The sequence below is a fragment of the Ovis canadensis genome, chromosome 25 (genome assembly GCF_042477335.2).
Source record: "Ovis canadensis isolate MfBH-ARS-UI-01 breed Bighorn chromosome 25, ARS-UI_OviCan_v2, whole genome shotgun sequence".
Lineage (NCBI taxonomy): Eukaryota > Metazoa > Chordata > Mammalia > Artiodactyla > Bovidae > Ovis > Ovis canadensis.
The window spans coordinates 42076264-42095226 of NC_091269.1; the positions used below are offsets into that span (position 1 = coordinate 42076264).

General features: G+C 38.3%; 1 protein-coding gene across 13 annotated transcripts in view; it reads right to left on the minus strand.

Annotated features, from left to right (window-relative positions):
• Positions 1-18963, minus strand: part of HERC4 (HECT and RLD domain containing E3 ubiquitin protein ligase 4) — a 128917-nt gene that overhangs the window by 56740 nt on the left and 53214 nt on the right. For all 13 annotated transcript variants that reach the window (XR_011252983.1, XR_011252982.1, XR_011252984.1 and 10 more), the window contains one exon: positions 5165-5325. Coding sequence is in view for 9 of the 13 variants with exons in the window: in XM_069571810.1 (XP_069427911.1) it covers positions 5165-5325 (161 nt within the window). In the remaining 4 variants the exon portion in view is untranslated. The remainder of the gene's footprint in view (positions 1-5164; positions 5326-18963) is intronic.

The following is an 18963-nucleotide window of genomic DNA, read 5'->3' on the forward strand; positions in this document are numbered from 1 at the left end:
AACATAGGCAGCAAGCTCCTTGACATCAGTCTTGAGGATGACTGTTTGAATTTGACCAAAAAGTAAAGGTATCAAAAGCAAAAATAAGCAACAGGACTGCATACGAAACTAAAAAATTTCTACAGAGCAAAGGAAATCATCATCATGGATTAAAGACCAAAACGTTAAGATCAGAAACCATAAAACTAGAAGAGAACAGGCAGATCACTCTTAGACATAAATCGCAGCAACTCTTTTTGGATCTGTCTCCTAAGGCAAGGAAACAGAAGTGAAAATAAACAGGACTTAATTAGACTTAAAAGCTTTTGCACAGCAAGGGAAACCACTGACATAACAAAAAGACCTACTAGATGGCAGAAACATTTGCAAATGATGTAGCCAATAAGGAGTTAATAGCCAAAATACATTAACAGTTCACATTATTCAACATTAAGAAAACAAACAGCCTGGTTAAAAAAAAAATAGGCAGAAGACCTGAACCGACATTCTTCCAAAGAAGGCATATAGAAGGTCCATAGACAAATGAAAAGATACTCAACATCATTAATCATCAGGGAAATGCAAATCACACCAAAGTATCAACCTGTTACATTGGCTATTATCCAAAAGACAAGAAACAAATGTTAGTGAAGATGTGGAGAAAAGGAAAGCCTCATGTACTGCTACTGGGAATGTTAATTGTACAGCCATTATGGAAACAGTATGGAGGTTCTTCAAGAGATTAAAAATAGAACTACCGTATGATCCAGAAATTCTACTTCTGGGTAAAACAAAACATCAATTTGAAGAGATGTTATGTACCACCATGTTCATTTTACAATAGCCAAAATATGGAAACAACCTACGTTTCCAGTGATGGATGAATGGATAAAGAAAATATGAGATGTGTATACATCTCATACATACACACAAATAATATATACACAGCCATATACATGCAATGGAATATTAGCCATAAAAAAGTAAATATTGCCATTTGTGGCAACACAAATGATTCCAAAGGGTATTATGCTAAGTGAAATAACTCAGATAAATAAACACTATACAACCCTGCTTACAAATGGCATCTAAAAAACAAACAACCACCAAATGAAAATAAGCTAATAGGTAAAGAGAACACATTAGTGGTTGTATATATTGCAAATGATCACCACAATAAGTCTAGTTAATATCTATCACCACAGTTACAAAACCATTATGAAACTGTTAAGACTTATTCTCTTAGCAAGTTTCAAATATGACTGGAAATTTGTATCTTTTGAGCCCCTTTATCCACTGTGTCTGCCCCTACCCCCAGCCACCTCTGGCTGGGGCTCAAAAGGTACAAATTTCCAGTCATATTTTAAACTTGGTAAGAGAGTAAATCTTAGTTTCATAACAAGAAAAAAAATTGTAACTATGGTGATAGATGTTTAACTAAACTTACTGTGGTGATCATCTGTAATATATATCTGTAACAAAATATAGTAAGTCAACTAAAAAATTGTTATCTGATTCTTGCTGATCCCCAGAATTCAATGAGAATTCAAACATACTAGGTTTCCCTTCTTTTGATTGTAATGTTGCTGTCTGCATGGGTTCAGTAAGAGTATGTTCCCCTTTTCACTAGTTTGTACTTCTTTCATAACTGGTTGAACAATCAATTATATAACCAACGGCTTACCTGAAATGTCATATTTGAGAATGATGGCTATTAAATCAGATACAAGTCATTTTAAGGACTAAAGTTGGCTATACTTATGGAGTCAATGTTTATGATGCTTCGTGCCCAGTAAAAGATTACTTTGTCAGGTCTGGGACATTGTCATGGGAAGAACTGTGTTCTCCCCAAAGTCTTATGTTTTAAGGCCTAATTCCCGGAGGCTTCAGAAAGTGACCTTATTCAGAAATAGGGTCACTGCAAACGTAATTACTTAAACTGAAGTCATATTTGAGTAGGATGGTCCACTAATACAAAATGACTGGTGTCCTTATATAAGGGCAAAATTTGGACACACATAAGCACACAGCGAGAATGAAGGCAGAGACTACTAGCCAAGGAATACCAGACTGCCAGCAAACCATCAAAAGCTAAGAGACACATGGGATTCTTACAGCCCTTAGAAGGAAGCCACACTGCCAACACCTTGATTTTGAACTTCAAGCCATAAGGACTGTGAATCAATAAATTCGTACTGCTCAAGCAAACAAGTTTGTGATATTTTATTATAGCCGTCCTAGCATACACATTCTAAAGAAAGGTTTACCCTTTGCCCAGTTCCAAGGAGAGAGTCTCAAAGTCTTGGGAATATCCTATTTAAGTGTGTTTTTGTTTACCTGTGGCCTTGAGACCATATCAGATAGTTTATGCTAAAAATGTGATTTATGGTAGAGGCCACAGACTTATCTTCTAGAGGGGCTAAGTAAATAAAATTCACATTTAATTAGTTTCTATCCTACACAGCTTTAGTACAGTACAAAGTAATTATCAGCCATAAAATTGTGGTAAAATACACATAGTAGAAAATTTTACTGTTTTAACCATTATAAACTTGTGGTAAAATACACACAGAAAATTTTACTGTTTTAACCACTTTAAAGTGTTAATTTCTGGCATTAAGTAACTTCACAGTGTTATGCAACCATTATCATTATTCATCTCCAGAATATTTTATCATCCCAAACAGAAACTTTGTACCCATTAAAGAAGTCCTCATTCTCCCTTTTCTCAAGCACCTGGTAACCACTGTTCTCTCATTCTCTATAAGTTTGTTCTAGGTACCTCATATAAGAGGGATCATACAATATTTGTCCTTTTGTGTCAGGATTATTTCACTTAGCATAATAATGTTTTAAAGGTTCTTCCATGCTGTGGCATGTACCAAAATCTTATTCCTCTATATGACTAAAACTCAATTACCTGCATATTCCATATTTATCTATCTATTCATCTGTTGATGGACAAATGAATTGTTTATACCTTGCGGCTACTGTGTGTAATGAGACTAAACAGCAGCAATAATGACTACCTTTAGAATTCTATTTCCTTTCCCACTTTAATACAAATAATCTCAAAGTATGCAGTTTTAAAGGCTACAAAATGCACCTCTAGGTGACTAAACTTCATGAACAGAAATATGAAATTCCTTACAATACCCATGACAAAATCTCTTTTTTAGGTTATTAATAGTGCCTTGTGGAAAAAACTGATATGATGAAATACCAACATGTTCCTAAGTACATAACAAAAAGAACGATATTATTAAAATAAATGCAGGTTACAAACCAATGAATGACTGGAAGCAAGTAAAGCCATATTCTAACACAAAATCAAACAAAAAGAAGAAAAAAACAGTATCATATTCTGACACTTGTTAAATAAGAATATAACTGAGATAACCTTTCAGCTACAAAAAAAAAATCTTCAAAGGCAATTCATATTAAAAAGTTATGGATCTTTTCAAATGTCAATCTTCATGGCAGTGAAGATCTAAATAGTCTCAAGTCCCATAGCTCAGAGAAAAATCCCAAAGAAAATCAATTATAGATAACATAAAAAACAATTCTGAGGTATAGTTCAGGATGGTAAAGAAAGTATTTTAAAAAGTACATTTTGGTTGCAGCATATCAGAGAAGTGAATGAGAAAGCAGCATTTGAGTACTTCAAATTTTTTAGTAGTAAATTAATATCAGTGAAAAGATAACCAGATCTATTGAAAGAGTAACAAAAAATAAATTATACATTTGGCTAAAACAGTGGGATAGAAAGGCAAATTTTAAAGTTTAATATTTTGAATAAGTAATATATACATATGTTCAAATTTCAGAGAAATAGACAAGGTTATATCTGTTAAAGTCTCATATATACCCAAGACTGTTAAAGTAATAGCATATACCCAAAAGAACTGAAAGAAGGATCTTAAAGAAATATTTATACACCTATGTTTATAGCACTATTCACAGCTGTTGAAAGGTAGAAACAATCTAAATGTCCATCAGCAATTAGCAGATAAACAAAATGTAATCTGTACACACATACTGTTAATAGCCTTACTATTAACACTCCTGCTGTGACACGGATGAACTTTAAGGACATTAACGTAAGTTGATAAAATAAGCCAATAACAAAAAGGCAAATACTGCATCATTCCACTTATGAGGTGAAACTGAAAGTGTTAGTTGCTTAGTCGTGTCCAACTCTTTGTGACCCCATGGACTATAGGCCACCAGGCTCCTCTGTCCACAGGATTCTCCAGGCAAGAATACTGGAGTGGGTTGCCACTCCCTTCTCCAGGGAATCCTCCCAACCCAGGAATCAAACCAGGTCTCCTGCATTGTAAGCAGATTCTTTAACATGTGAGCTACCTGGGAAACCTTATGAGGTACTGAGTCAAGTCAAATTCTGAGAGACAGAATGCAGAATGATTGCCAGCTAGTGGGAAGAGTGAATGGAGAATTGTTGTTTAATGAACAGGAAGTTTTAGTTTTGCAAGATGCAACGAGCTCTGAAGGTAGCTGCACAACGATGTAAACGTCCTTAACACTACTGAACTGAGCGCTTTAAAAATGGTTAAGTTCATAAACTTTGTTAAGTGTATTTTACCATAATCAAAAATAAAAAACCAAAAATATTTCCCTCCCACTGGTCTCTAATCACCATTTGGTTTCCACCCTCTGAAACCACTTTCACTATTTTATTTATCTTGTGTTTTCTCATGCATATGCTGCTGCTGCTGCTAAGTCGCTTCAGTCGTGTCTGACACTGTGCAACCCCGTAGACGGCAGCCGAACAGGCTCCTCTGTCCCTGGGATTCTCCAGGCAAGAACACTGGAGTGGGTTGCCATCTCCTTCTCCAATGCATGAAAGTGAAAAGTGAAAGTGAAGTCGCTCAGTCGTGTCCAACTTTTAGTGACCCCATGGACTGCAGCCTACCAGGCTCCTCCATCCATGGAATTTTCCAGGCAAGAGTACTGGAGTGGGGTGCCACTGCCTTCTCTTATGCATAAACAAGCAAATATAAATAAACTAAACCACAGTATATAGTATTCCGTATCTTGCTATTTTCCCTAAACAATGCATCTTGGAATTCTTTCATCTCAAATGTAGAAAAGTTTACCTCTTAAGAGCAACATTTTAACAACAGTTTTAGCATGTGCTGCAAAGCTTTAATATAAAAGAACTTACCAAAATCTGGCGGACACTGCCCATTATAAGGAAACCAATTTCCTTTCACAGTGAAAGGACTTTTCCTGTTGCTTGTTGAACCAGTTCCCAGCTGTCCATTACCACCAAGTCCAAAAGAATAAATTCGTCCTGATGAAGGAACAAAAGCAGAAGTGTGCTGCCTAGAGTAAAATGACAGAAAACCTCAGACTTAATGTTACCTTTCATGTAAATATAAAAATAATCTACATTTAGAAAAGCACAGTGAACATTACTGGTATAATTTTTCTCTTCAAAAGTAAGTTAATAAGACCATAAGAGTTTTCAAGTTTTCTGTACAAAATTTTATCAATAGCCTTATTCTATACTGAATGAATTCTGTACCACACAGGCAGACTGCTTAAGCATGGTCCAGAAAATTCCCACAAATGTCCGAATTTAAAAAGACCCAGCTCTGTAATGATATCTCTTACACTATATGATTCAGCACTACAGGCAGCATCTAACTGCTGTCCAAGGAAATCAGCCCACCACCTTCTCACTCAGGTTCTAGCTTAAAGCTGTATTCTGTAAGGGCCTATACCACGTGGGTATCACTCAAAAGCTTTAGGGCAAGAACCACGCAGAAGACTGGTACATATAAAAATGTATGGTAAGACAATGTTTCCTTTCTTCAAAAGAAAATGATTCTTATGTATACACACTCAGATTTCTCTAGAGGTACCAGAGTGGAAGCAAACAAATTACAAACCTAAGAAATTACAAAACCGAAGCTAGCGAAAACCCACTAATCCTGAATCTGTCCAACTCCCTCTGAGGCTTCATCAGTATATATTTAGGAATGGGCTACAGGTGACCATCCAACTCAGGTGTTGTGTTCCTCAAAGTTTCATGGATCCAATCAAGTCTGGCAAATTCTTATGTTATTTCTGTAAATACTGTCCCTCTCCCATGTAGTCAATGCTCTTCTTGATAATATTAGACAAACGTTTTATCTTCCCAACACTCTAACAGTCTTTTAACTTCTCCTAAATATCCGTATCCCTTGTGACTAATTTCCCTAGATCTGTTTTTCATATTATTACTTTTCTCTTTAGCAGTATGTCCAACCTGCTGTTTCCATTAGCCACTGAATTTAAAAATTTAACGACTATGTTTTCTCCCATTTCTCGTTCTTCTTTTCAAATCATCCAGACAGTTACTTCACTTAAAACCCTTAATACATTGTGAAACATAATACATATACATCAATTCAGGACTATTTTGATAAGTCCCAAGCCTACTTTAGGACAGTCTTGTGGTTACAAATTCTGAGGGAAGATCCAAACAAGAAACTAAGCCAAGGCCAGAAAAGTCTCCTTAAACTAGCAAGAGAATATTTCACTGTGGACCCTTCCCATGAGGTGGCTTTACTGGGAGGAGATGGTTTCACAGGCTTCACGACCACCTCTACCACTTCTTCAGTCGTACCTCCTATTCCAAATTCCCTTGCCATCTGTGGTATACTGCTTATAAAAACTGCCAAAGTTATTCCATTCCCTATACCCATTACCCTTACAACATGACTTTTGTAGGGGTTCCCATCAAGATGAGGAATCTATTTCTCCATGTCTTAAAACTGGTCTCTGGCCTACGGCTTGCTTTGAACAGAATGAAGCAGAAATGACTGCATGAGGTGACCCTAAGCCTAACAGGTGGTTTTGCATTCTTTACCTCTCTCTTTTGGAACCCTGCTATACTATTCTGAGCATAACTTAAGGTTAGCTTGAAGGATAATATACAATCGGAAGCAGAGATAAGCCAACCCAGCTAAAGACCCCACAGACTACCCAGCCCCTATCCAGACCATCAACTGATCAACTGAGTTCAGCTAAGATGAGAACTGCCCAATAAAGCTCAGCTCAAATCACTAAGCCACAGAATTACTAGCTAAATAGGTAATTGTGTCAGTAATTTGGGGGTCGTTTGTCAAGCAAAACAAGCTAATAAATACATTACCCAGATTGGCAAATTTTTTCAGAGTAGCTCCAGAGTCAGTTCAAACTAACAGGTATTATTTTCAGATTTCCTTGTTTTCGCCCAGTGGAATTGTCTTTACTTCCTTGCAAACTAATCTATGCTATTTACTTAAAAGGACCTTTTGATTCCACAGTTTTCAAGTTATCTAGCCTGTCATATAACTGAAAAACTAAGGAGACTCTAACAACCATCTCATCTCAGAGCCAGATGAGCTAAAGTTAATAAAAAATTTTTAAATCAAGGATACACATTTAACAAAATAAACCACAAATGAACTAGTAGAAAGGCTATGACAAACACAGACAGCTTCTTAAAAAGAAAAGAACATCACTTTGCTGACAAAGGTCTGCACAGTCAAAGCCATGGTTTTTCCTGCAGTCATGTATGCATGTGAAACTTGGACCATAAAGAAGGCTGAACATGGCAGAATTGATGCTTTTGAACTGTGGTGCTGGAGAAGACTCTTTGGAGTCCCTTGGACAGCAAGGAGATCAAACCAGTCAACCCTAAAGGAAATCAACCCTGAATATTCATTGGAAGGACTGATGCTGAAGCTGAAACTCCAATACTTCAGCCACGTGATGCAAAGAATTGACTCATTTGAAAAGATCCTGATGCTAGAAAAGACTGAAGGCGGGAAGAGAAGGGGACGAAAGAGGATGAGATGATTGGATGGCATTACTGACTAGATGGACACGAGTTTGAGCAAGCTCTGGGAGTTAGTGATGGACAGGGAAGCCTGGCGTGCTGCAGTCCATGAGGTCACAAAGAGTCGGATATGACTGAGCAACTGAACTGGACTGATGCAAAGAGACGACTCACTGGACAAGACCCTGATGTTGGGAAAGACTGATGGCAGGAGGAGATGGGGGCAACAGAGGATGAGATGGCTGGTTGGCTTATCGACTCAATGGACATGAGTTTGAGCAAACTCTGGGAGATAGTGAAGGACAGGGAAGCCTGCCTGGCATGCCGCATGCCTAAGCCCCCGCATGCATGGGGTTGCAAAGAGTCGGACACAACTGAGCGACAGAACAACAAGCATATAAAACAAACTGCTGTGGCTGAAGAAGGGCTTAACGTTGTCCAGTTCACCTCCTTCAGGAAGTAGTACTGTGATATTTTAAAGGAACATATCAATAATTTGAAAATTACTGCTCAATACTAGTTCATTAAATTCCTCCACATACTGGTCTACTAAAGGTGTGGTTCTTAATCCTGGCCACATTTTGGAATCACCTAGGAGTGAGCCTAGGCAACAATACATGTTACTAAAAACTCTCCAAAGGGTTACTGCATAGAGTTAGAGCCACTGAACAAACATAACTATCTGAAGTCCCATATTTGATGTAATAGTTCAAAACAGTATGATACTATACTACTGGAATTTGAACCCTTTCCTTTTAGATTATCTCCTTGATGAGTTCATATTTCTGGTATCCCTTGGCTGCTTCCTTCAAGAAGTTCCTGACAATTATTTGTTAAGGAAATAATACATAGTTCTTGTAATACCAACTACCTGCAAATCAAACTGGTGAAGATATCAACTGACGTTCCCTCTGTAGATAAGTTCTTACATCTCTATCAATATATAACTGAAATTCCTCCCCCAATCCAATAGTTAAATAAATAAAATTAGAAAGAACTAAGTTTACAGAGCTAAGAATAACTGTTCAAATCATGCTCATCTTAACTATGAAGAATTACAAAACTGGATTAACAGTAAATAATGTGATATCTCACAGGAGACTGATTAAATATTTCATCAGAAAAAAAATTACTTAAAAATATTTATAATCTTTTAATGAATTATGCATGAAGTTGAACAAGGAAAGTTGAACTCTCTACACTTTACTGACTATATATTCATGTATAACTTCAACAGTCTAATAAACATTATGCTAGTAAACATTTCTGCCCACTTACATGTTGAGCTTTTATTTACCTTTTATAACAGATCCTGATGAAGGCTTTGACAAATTATTCCCATAGACCATTTTTCAAATACATGGTCAAACAAACAAAACTGAGCAAAGAAACAGGGTACACTGAACTTATCCCAGCATAAAGAACAATAGAAACAGACTGCTAAAGATTTCAGATGTTGAAATTTTCAAACACAAGAACCTAGAATAATTATGTTTAATAGTTCCTTAGTCCAAAGAAATAAAGGCCAAGGCTGAAAACTGACCAATAGCTAGAAATATTATATTTTAAAAAAAACTTTCAGATTTTTAAAAAAAGTATGAAACATTAAGACTGAAAAATCACAATAATCACAATTGAGATCTTAAAGGTTTAACAAAAAATACATATAGTATGAGAATTAGTGAACTGAAGCATAAATCATAAAAATAATCAAGAACGCAGCAAATAGAGGCAAAAATGTGGAAAGTTAAGAGAAAAACTACGAGGTGGAGTGAGACAATTTAATACACATCCAATCAGGGGCTTCCCTGGCAGCTCAGTGGTAAAGAATCTGCCTGCCAATCCAGGAGACATGGGTTCAGTCCCCGATCTGGGAAGATCCCACATGTGGTACAGTAACCAAACCCATGCACCACAACTATTAAGCCTGTGCTCTAGAGCCCAGAAGCCACAACTACTGAGCCCACAAGCTGCAAATACTGAAACCCTCAAGCCCTAGAGCCCATGCTCTGCAATGAGAGAAGCCACCACAATGAGAAGCCCACACACCACAACTAGGGGGTAGGCCCCATTTGCCACAACTAGAGAAAAGCTCATGCAGCAACACAGACCCCGTACAGCCGTAAGTAAATAAATAAAATTCTTTTTACAAATATACATCCAGGGTCCTACGAGGAAAGGAAAAGCTGTATCGAAAGAGATAAAGAGATTAGAATTTCCCATAACTGATCAAAGATATTACTCCACAGATTCAAGAAGCCCAGTAAGAAAATGAGAAAATTCATTCTTTAACAAATGAAAGCAACACTGAAGAGACAAAGAGAAAAGAGACAAATTGTCTTCAAAGGAGCAACATACCAACAGCTGAATTCTCAAATCTGAAGCCAAAAGACAGTGGAATGTTATCTTAAAAGTGTTGAAAGCAAATGCCAAGCTAGAATTCTATAACCAGCAAAATCATCCATGAATGAAGGTGCAATACAGGCATTTTTAAATATGCAAAGAAACAGCAACCTGCAAATCTAGATAAAGAAAATACCAGAGGGTAGTTGCTAAATGGAAAATGATACTAATTATTATAAAAATTAAAGAGAAAAGAAGGGAGTAAATGCATGTACAGCCATTTTTATTTGTGCACTGATTATGTGACTGGGGTTTAATAATATATATAGAATGAAAGTTAGGAAAGGTAAATGAAGGTCTTCAACTCCTGGGAAAGTATTAACATAAATTAAAGATTAATGTTATTTCTAGAGCAACAATTTAAAGTTTCCAAATTTCCAAAATGGGTATGGTTAAGTTCAGTGGCTCAAGAGTGTCAGACTCTGCGACCCCAGCCAGGCTTGCCATCAATCACCAACTCCAGGAGCTTGCTCAAACTCATGTCCAAAGAGTCTGTAACACCATTCAACCATCTCATCCTCTGTTGTCCCCTTCTCCTCCTGCCTTCAATCTTTCCCAGCATCAGGGTCTTTTCCACTGAGACAGTTTTTTGCATCAGATGGCCAAGTACTACAGCTTCAGCTTTAGCATTAGTCCAATGAATATTTATGTGTCCAATGAATATTCAGAACTGATTTCCTTTACGATTGACTGCTTTGATCTTCTCGCTGTCCAAGGGACTCTCAAGAGTCTTCTCCAACACCACAGTTCAAAAGCATCAATTCTTCAGTGCTTTTTTTATGGTCCAACTCTCTTATCCATACATGACTACTGGAAAAACCATAGCTTTGATTAGATGAACATTTGTCGGTAAAGTAATGTCTCTGCTTTTTAATATGCTGTCTAGCTTTGTTATAGCTTTTCTTCCGAGGAACAAGTGTCTTTTAATTTCATTGCTGCAGTCACCATCTGCAGTGATTTTGGAGCCCAAGAAAATAAAGTCTCTCACTGTTTCCACTGCTTCCCTATCTATTTGCCATGAAGTGATGGGATCAGATGCCTGATCTTAGTTTTCTGAATGTTGAGTTTTAAGCCAACTTTTTCACTCCTCTTTCACTTTCATCAAGAGGCTCTCCTTCACTTTCTGCCATAAGGGTGGTGTTATCTGCATATCTGAGATTATTGATATTTCTCCCGGCAATCTTGATTCCAGCTTGTGCTTTATCCAGCCCAGCATTTTGCATGATGTACTCTGCATAGAAGTTAAATAAGCAGCGTGAGAATATACAGCCTTGTCGTACTCCTTTCCCAATTTTGAACCAGTCTATTAGTCCATGTCCAGTTCTAACCGTTGCTTCCTGACCTGCACACAGGTTTCTCAGGAGGCAGGTCAGGTGGTCTGGTATTCCCATCTCTTTCAGAATTTTCCAGTTTGTTGTGATCCAAACAAAGGCTTTGGCATAGTCAATAAAGCAGAAGTAGATGTTTTTCTGGAACTCTCTTGCTTTTTCTATGATCCAGCAGATGTTGGCAATTTGATCTCTGGTTCCTCCATCTTTCCTAAATTCATCCTGAACATCTGGAAGTTCTTGGTTCATGTACTGTTGAAGCCTAACTTGGAGAATTTTGAGCTTTACTTGCTAGTGAGTGAGATGAGTGCAATTGTGCAGTAGTTTGAACATTCTTTGGCACTGTCTTTCTTTGGGACTGGAATGACCTTTTCCAGTCCTGTGGCCACTGCTGAGTTTTCCGGATTTGTTGGCATACTAAGTGCAGCACTTTCACAGCATTATCTTTTAGGATTTCAAATAGCTCAGCTGGAATTCCATCATCCCCACTAGCTTTGTTCATAGTGATGCTTCCTAAGGCCCACTTGACTTTGCACTCCAGGATATCTGGCTTGAGGTGAGTGAAGGGGATAACACCATTGTGGTTATCTGGGTCGTTAAGATCTTTTTTGTATAGTTCTTCTGTGTACTCTTGCCACCTCTTCTTAATATTCTGCTTCTGTTAGGTCCATACCATTTCTGTCCTTAATTGTATCCATCTTTGCATGAAATGCTCCCTTGGTATCTCTAATTTTCTTGACAAGATCTCTAGTTTTTCCCATGCTATTCTCTTCCTCTGTTTCTTTGCATTCACTTAGGAAGGCTTTCTTATCTCTCCTTGCTACTCTTTGGAACTCTGCATTCAGACGGATATATCTTTCCTTTACTCCTCCTGCCTTCTGCAATTTCCAAAGGAAGGCTTGGGTGATAAACTGCAATTAATTTTGATTAATTTCAGCACTCTGCACAGTATTAGCTACCTACCCCTTCACCCTCAACCCTGTGACAGGCAGTTATCCAATGATCCAGGAGTATCTTGGACACAGCTTGTGGGAGCCAGAGCAGGCTATACGGATTCTGTCCTTATATATGAGATCAGTCCTCTGATCACTGATTGCAGCTTTTGATTACAGAGGAACAGACACAAAAGGAGGATAAGTCTCTTCTGTAACCCTTCTGAGCATTGTCACAAGCCTATTCTCCAGCTGAAGACTTCCAGGACTGAAAGGGCTGGTGTGTGTGTTGTTGTTTTTTAATTTTATCTTCTTCTATTTTCTTCCCTTTATTTCTTTTGCCCCTTTTAAAAGTCAGTCAGAGGGAGCCGCTCAGAACTTGTGTTGGCTTTGATGTGACCTGGGAAGTGTGGTAAATTCGTTTGGTTTTCCGTAATGTTCTGTGGGTTTGGACTTTATGTTTACCTTGATATTAGGTGTCTAATTCTAGGCCACCAGCTGAACAAGCCTCCTGAAGGGCTCCAAGTGTTACCCAAGGCAGGCAGTTTATAGAAAATGGTTTCCCTCCCACTGGAGGGGTGAGCAAATATTTGTTGAACAGACGGCCTTCATCTACTGGGCCTTGCTCCCGCCAAACTTCACCCTCTTCTGCAGAGATCGGAAGGTCAGGCCCTTGGCAGGCCCAAGAGATTTAGGGGGATTGGGTGAGTGGAGGAAGCCTGTGCCAGAAAGAAAAAAAATTCTGTCTTCCCACCTCCTTAGAACATAAACTTAAGATGCCGGGGTGTCCACATGCTCTGGAGGTCTTGACAGCTAATCACCGTTATCTAATAAGGGATCTGAGTAAGTCACAGATTCCAGAAACATTTGGCTGTAAAATTTTAGCTATAAAAGGTAACTGGAGATTGGAGGTACACAGGAGAATAAATAAGGACCAGTTTTTCAATTAAAAAAAAATCTTTGAAAAGATGCTTGGAGTCTAATTTTTTTTTTAATGCAGTTTAAAAATAAATCCTAGAAATGGCTATCAGCAAAGGAAACCCAAGGAGTCTGCGCCCCCATCAAGTCCTCATTGTCCTTGCTGCAGAGCCCTCTAGTTTGGAGGACCGTTTAACACCATGGGGCTGCAGGAGCCCAGAGTTTCTCTAATAATGAGCTTGGCAGGACACTTCATGCTAATTGATCTAAAGAGAGTTTAGAACTCAGAGCGTGGGATTGAGACAATTGTTCTGTTGTGTTTTTTCTTTCCAGAGGCAAAGACCATATCTCTGAAATCCTCCAGGCCGATTGCTGAACCCGTCACTGCAGTTCATTTGGTTTTTCAGCAGATGTTGTTTTTCACCTTTTGGATGGCAAGGGTTATCTCATTCACTGAAACTTTGCTATTGGTCTTTGTTATGAGGGCTGGCCGACTTCAGGAATGATGAGGGGCACTCAGGTGCTAAAGCCAGCAGGCTGAGAACAGTTGCCAGTGCTTTGATACAGCCCTTAAAACTTTCATGTCATTGAACCACCCAGATGCTAAAACCTCAATTACCTTGATTTGAATTTGTGGTATTTTGTTTAAAATTTGACTTTCTACCTTAACTTTCTTTGACCAAATATATTTCCTAGAAACTGTCTATAGATAATATAGTTGAGAACAGCCTGGCCGAAATGACAAAACCTTGTATCAGACCACTAAACAGCCTCATGGTTTGTTGCTTTCTGATTCTCTCTCTGGAGTTGCCTATTCAGCTTGCTTTTTTTCTGTATGGAAATATAAGACTTTAGATACTATTGTGAAGACACCAAGATAAATATTTCAAAGAGGAAAGGGGGGGAAAAGGGAGTGAGTGAAAGCAACTATACATAGGAAGACTAGTTGGAGAAATAGAAACCAGATGGTTATCTCTTGACACTGGAGTTTGAGGCAACTTCTACTTTCTAGTTAAACACTGAATTTTTCAGTGTTTACTTCTAGAATAATATTATATGACTTTCATAATTAGAAAATGAATAATGTAAGAATTATATAAGTTCATTTAAACTTTGACATTTTTATAAAACCTTGACTGTTTCATTCTAAAGATATTTAAAAGCAAAACTAGTGTGTTGTAAGTTTAAGAGATTATTTTAGGAATCTTTATGTGTGGAATTTGACATCTGTGATGATAGTGGAATTTAATTTTAACCTATTATAAGTTTTACAGTTGTTTTTGCAGATAGTCAACAATTCCAGAAGATTTAGAAAATGTTATCCAATTGCAGTCCTCTTTTCTTAATGACTGCTAATCTTTCAGAAACGTTAATGAGATATTTTGAGTCTCTTAAAAATGGTTGAGGTCTCCAAAGCAGTAATTGTGTGGTAGAATTTAGAGGTGAAAGAAGATAGCAGAGCGTGAGTGTGTATGAATGTGTATGTGTGAAATGTGTATGTGTGTGTGTTCATACAGGTGGTAGGGGAAGAGACAAAGTTTAAAAAGGTAATATTTACCAAAAAAAAAAAAAAAGAACTCCATAATGTTTGGCACTGTACTTTCTTCTCTTTTTGAATCAGTGCCTTAATACCAACCCAACCCAGCAAGGTTAGCTTCCAGGAAACTCTTGATCTTAGATCCAAGATTTCCATCTCTTTTTTTGTTTTGTTTGTTTGTTTTGTTTTTGCCACCTTAAAGAAAATTAACTCCGAGATGGCTGCCCCACTAAAACCACAACTTCACAGTCAATATGCTTTTTATATCTTAGGAGATTGTGACCACTTGAGGGCCCTGGCAGAGGTGGTCATCCCTCTGTGGTGTGGTGACGACAGTTTCTTTATTTAATTATTAAGACTGGAAAGGGAAATGGCAATCCTATTGCTCATAATAAAATCCATGACTCTGCCATCCAAGAAAAGAAAAAAAGCTGTAGAGAGTATTAAAAATCTGTGCATCAATTAGCAGCCTGCCTCAGTCTGGTTTGTTTTGTATCTTGGCTATTTACCTCTTGTTTAAAGAAAGTACTTTGTTGTATGTTAATCACAACATTAGACCGAAAAATTGTCGGTTGAAGAAATATTTATAGTAAACCGCCAACAATTTGAAGGACTAATTACATCTTAAGGGTGGAATGTCAATGAATACAAGAGAGAAGCCTTAGGTTTTGTAGTACCAACGTCTCATCAGGACCTTTAGAATGCTGCTTGGGATCTTGTATTCAATTTTATCAGCAGATTGGGATTTTAAGCCTGCTAGATTCAGGTTAAGTATCTCTTGGTAGCAGATAACACATAAATACCATATCCTAAACTCTTCAAACCTTATGTAATTTACTTTTCATTTATTCTTCTCTTCTGTGTCTCTCTTATTCTCATTGAGTCTTGAAATATGCAGTATGTTTTTGAAGATATTTTCTCTTAATCTTTCCTATATGTAGCTTTTTGTTAAGTTCTTTTTTCCCCTGATGATGAAATAGTAAGTATAAGAAAATGCTGCTATTTGACCATTTTTTACCTGTAAAATGGCAGCTTCATGTGGTTCGATCTAATATATTTCATGACTGAATATCATAAACACAGGAAAGTATAAATAAGGGCATTTTTAAAAAACTTAGACTCCAGTACCGCTGTTGCTGTTTTGGTGTGTCTCCTCTCGGTGTTTCTCCCCAGGCTGTATTTGTATGTATTTAGATGGAATTGGTATTATATACACTGAATCTAGGTTTTTGTGTCCTGTCTTTATTATTTAACATGGTGCCATGAGCATTTTCTCCCTGTACCATTCAATATCTAAAAACATCATTTTATACACATGTGTGCATATTATAATCTTCCACATGGAGGTACTAGAATTTTTTAGCTGTCCCTTAAATGACTGTTTAATCTAGCTTTTTAAAAAATTATTATCATAATTAAAACTTGGGTAAGTATCCTTATATAAAACTTTGTATGTATCTCTGATTATTTCATTAGGATGGATCCCAAGAAGTGAGATTATTAGTCTATAGGGTTTCAGATTTTTAAAGATTTTATAGCATTAATCATTTTTAAGAAATAGCCGTTTACATACAGACCTATCCCCCACACACACACCCCCACCAACCCCACTCATACACTCACAAATGGGAGAACCCTGACAGCTCATTCACCATGCCCTTAACAAAAGCTACTGCTTTCTAGAAACTTCAGTAATGTGAGAAGGGAATAGTGGCTTTTGGGTTTAATTTGCATATCTTTTATCTCAGGTGAGGGTGAACATTTGTTTGATATTTTTAATTGAGTATTTGTCTCTTTCTTAGTTTGCAGTTCTAGGCAGATGTTCAAAAGGAAGAAAGGTGCTGGTTGATTTCGTCAGTTTACTAATATTTTGTTTCATTTCACTGTTTTGAGCCTGAGAACTGCCAATATGAGGAGAACACATATTTTTACAGATGGGATGGGGGTGGGCAGTGGAGCCTGTGTAGATGACATTCATTTGCGAGGCTCGACCTCTAGTGATGAGGGCGCCTGTGACTTCAGTAATGCCTCCCAGCTTAGAAGCTTCACAGCGGAGGGTGTTGATGGGGGCTTCTTCTGTATCTCCCTGTCTTCAGAGCCCAGGGCCTGCACACTTGGTGCAAAGCAAGTTGCAGTCAGTGGGCATGGCTGTGCTCCAGGTCTCTTGGGGTGGGCGATCCTGGGTGGTGGACTCCCCTAGCCCTCCCCACTGCCCTCTTCTCTCACTGTGTGGCCGCTTAGCTCTGCTCTCTGGGCTGGCCTCTGTATGGGTGCTGCTAACCAGGCCAAGGTCAGAGGGTCTATCTTCCTGTGACCCAGTTAGCTTTGTTCTGTGCCATGGACACAAGCTGTATTCTCTCCACTGAGCTAACTGAAAAATGCATGCTGCTCATCACAGGGAAGAAGAGGCCAGAGAGGGGGCCGTCTCTAGAGCTGGAAGGACCCAGAAGATCCTCTAGTTCAGCCTTCTTAATGCACTTTTTGGGAAGAAGACTGAAACCCATAGGTTCTCCTAGGCACTGTTTTAGGCTCAGTTCCCACAGCAGTTGTGTATTAAGCCACCGTGGCGGGATGGAAATTCATCCCTACAGCGAGGGGGTGGACAATTCCAGTCCATGCCCAAATGCTATGAGCTGTTATCAGCATCCCTTCAGCCTGAATAGAAAGGATACGGCTGATAAGGACAGAACTTAGAAGCCCACCACACAGGAAGATGGCTTACTGTGGTCTTATTCGGGTTCTCTGGAAAGGACAAGAATTCTGATGAAAAGCCATTGAAGAATGATCTGGGCACAAGAAAATTTTGCAGGAATAAGTTGGTTAAATCAATATCAAATGACCCGTCATCATCTCCAGCTGAACGTTGTTTCCGATTTCTGTGTTTCTCATAACAAGAGGACGATTTCTTTAGTCACCCAGACCAAAATTCACTGTACTTCTTCCCTGGGAAGTTACACTCATTGCTTTCCATTTTTCTTATCTCCCGCCCTCCCATCCATCCATGCACATTACAATCGAAGGGACTTGTGACTATCTGTCCACACATCTGTCCTGTTCTGCCCACGTTATTCCTTCGCTCTCCTGCCAAGAGTCACTGTCAAGCGCCTTTCCTTTATCTGCCCAGACCCTGCGGTGGTTTCCCACAGTCCACTCATTCAAGTCCGGATCGTATTAACACTGCAGAGAACAGTGGATATTACTATGTAGATAATTTTTTTTCTTTTAGAACTTCGTTTTTTACAAAAGTTACAAGCTCCCCTCCCATTTCTCATAGATGTAGTTCGTCTGCTTTTCAGCTTCACACAGCAGGTTTCATGAGAACCCCAGGTCCCTGGTGGAGAGCCTGGAACCCCAAATAATTGAAGAGGTCTGCTGAAGGTCACAGAGCATCACGTGGTGTATTTGTGAATGAATCATGTTATTTGCATGTTTAGAAGTCAGTGTTAGTATTGCCATCAAGACATTGTAGTGAAGTGAAGCGTCAACCTTGTGTGTGTGCATGTACGTGTGTGTGTGCACTGCTCTGTGCGCTTGGTGTGTACAAGGCAAGGGTCACCTCAAAGAGCCATCCTAGCCCAAGAGAATAAAGGTGTTTTCTCATTTTTAAAAAAAATAAAAACATAAAAAATAAAAGTCAGTTGTTTAAGATCTAGGACACTGAAATGCAACCGATAAAGGGGAATTTAGAAAGTCATTCTGCATGCCCAGGAAAAGGTACAATCTCAGAAAAGGGGCTGAGAAGACCTTAGGCTTACAGTTCAGTCTGATCCTTGGCACAGAGACAATCTGTAACAATCAAAACAAAACAAAAATAAGCAAACCCTAGAGAAGAAGGAGAATCTTTTTTCCAGAGTTACCACATTTTAGGTTCAAAGGTCCACTTTTCAAAAAGAAAAAAAAAATCTCAGAGAACATTAAAAACTACAAAAGCATGGCCCAATCAAAGAAAAAAATAAACCAACATGGGAATGCAAAATGATACAGCTACTTTGGAAGGCAGTACTATAATATTATCCAGTAAAAGGGCTCTTCATT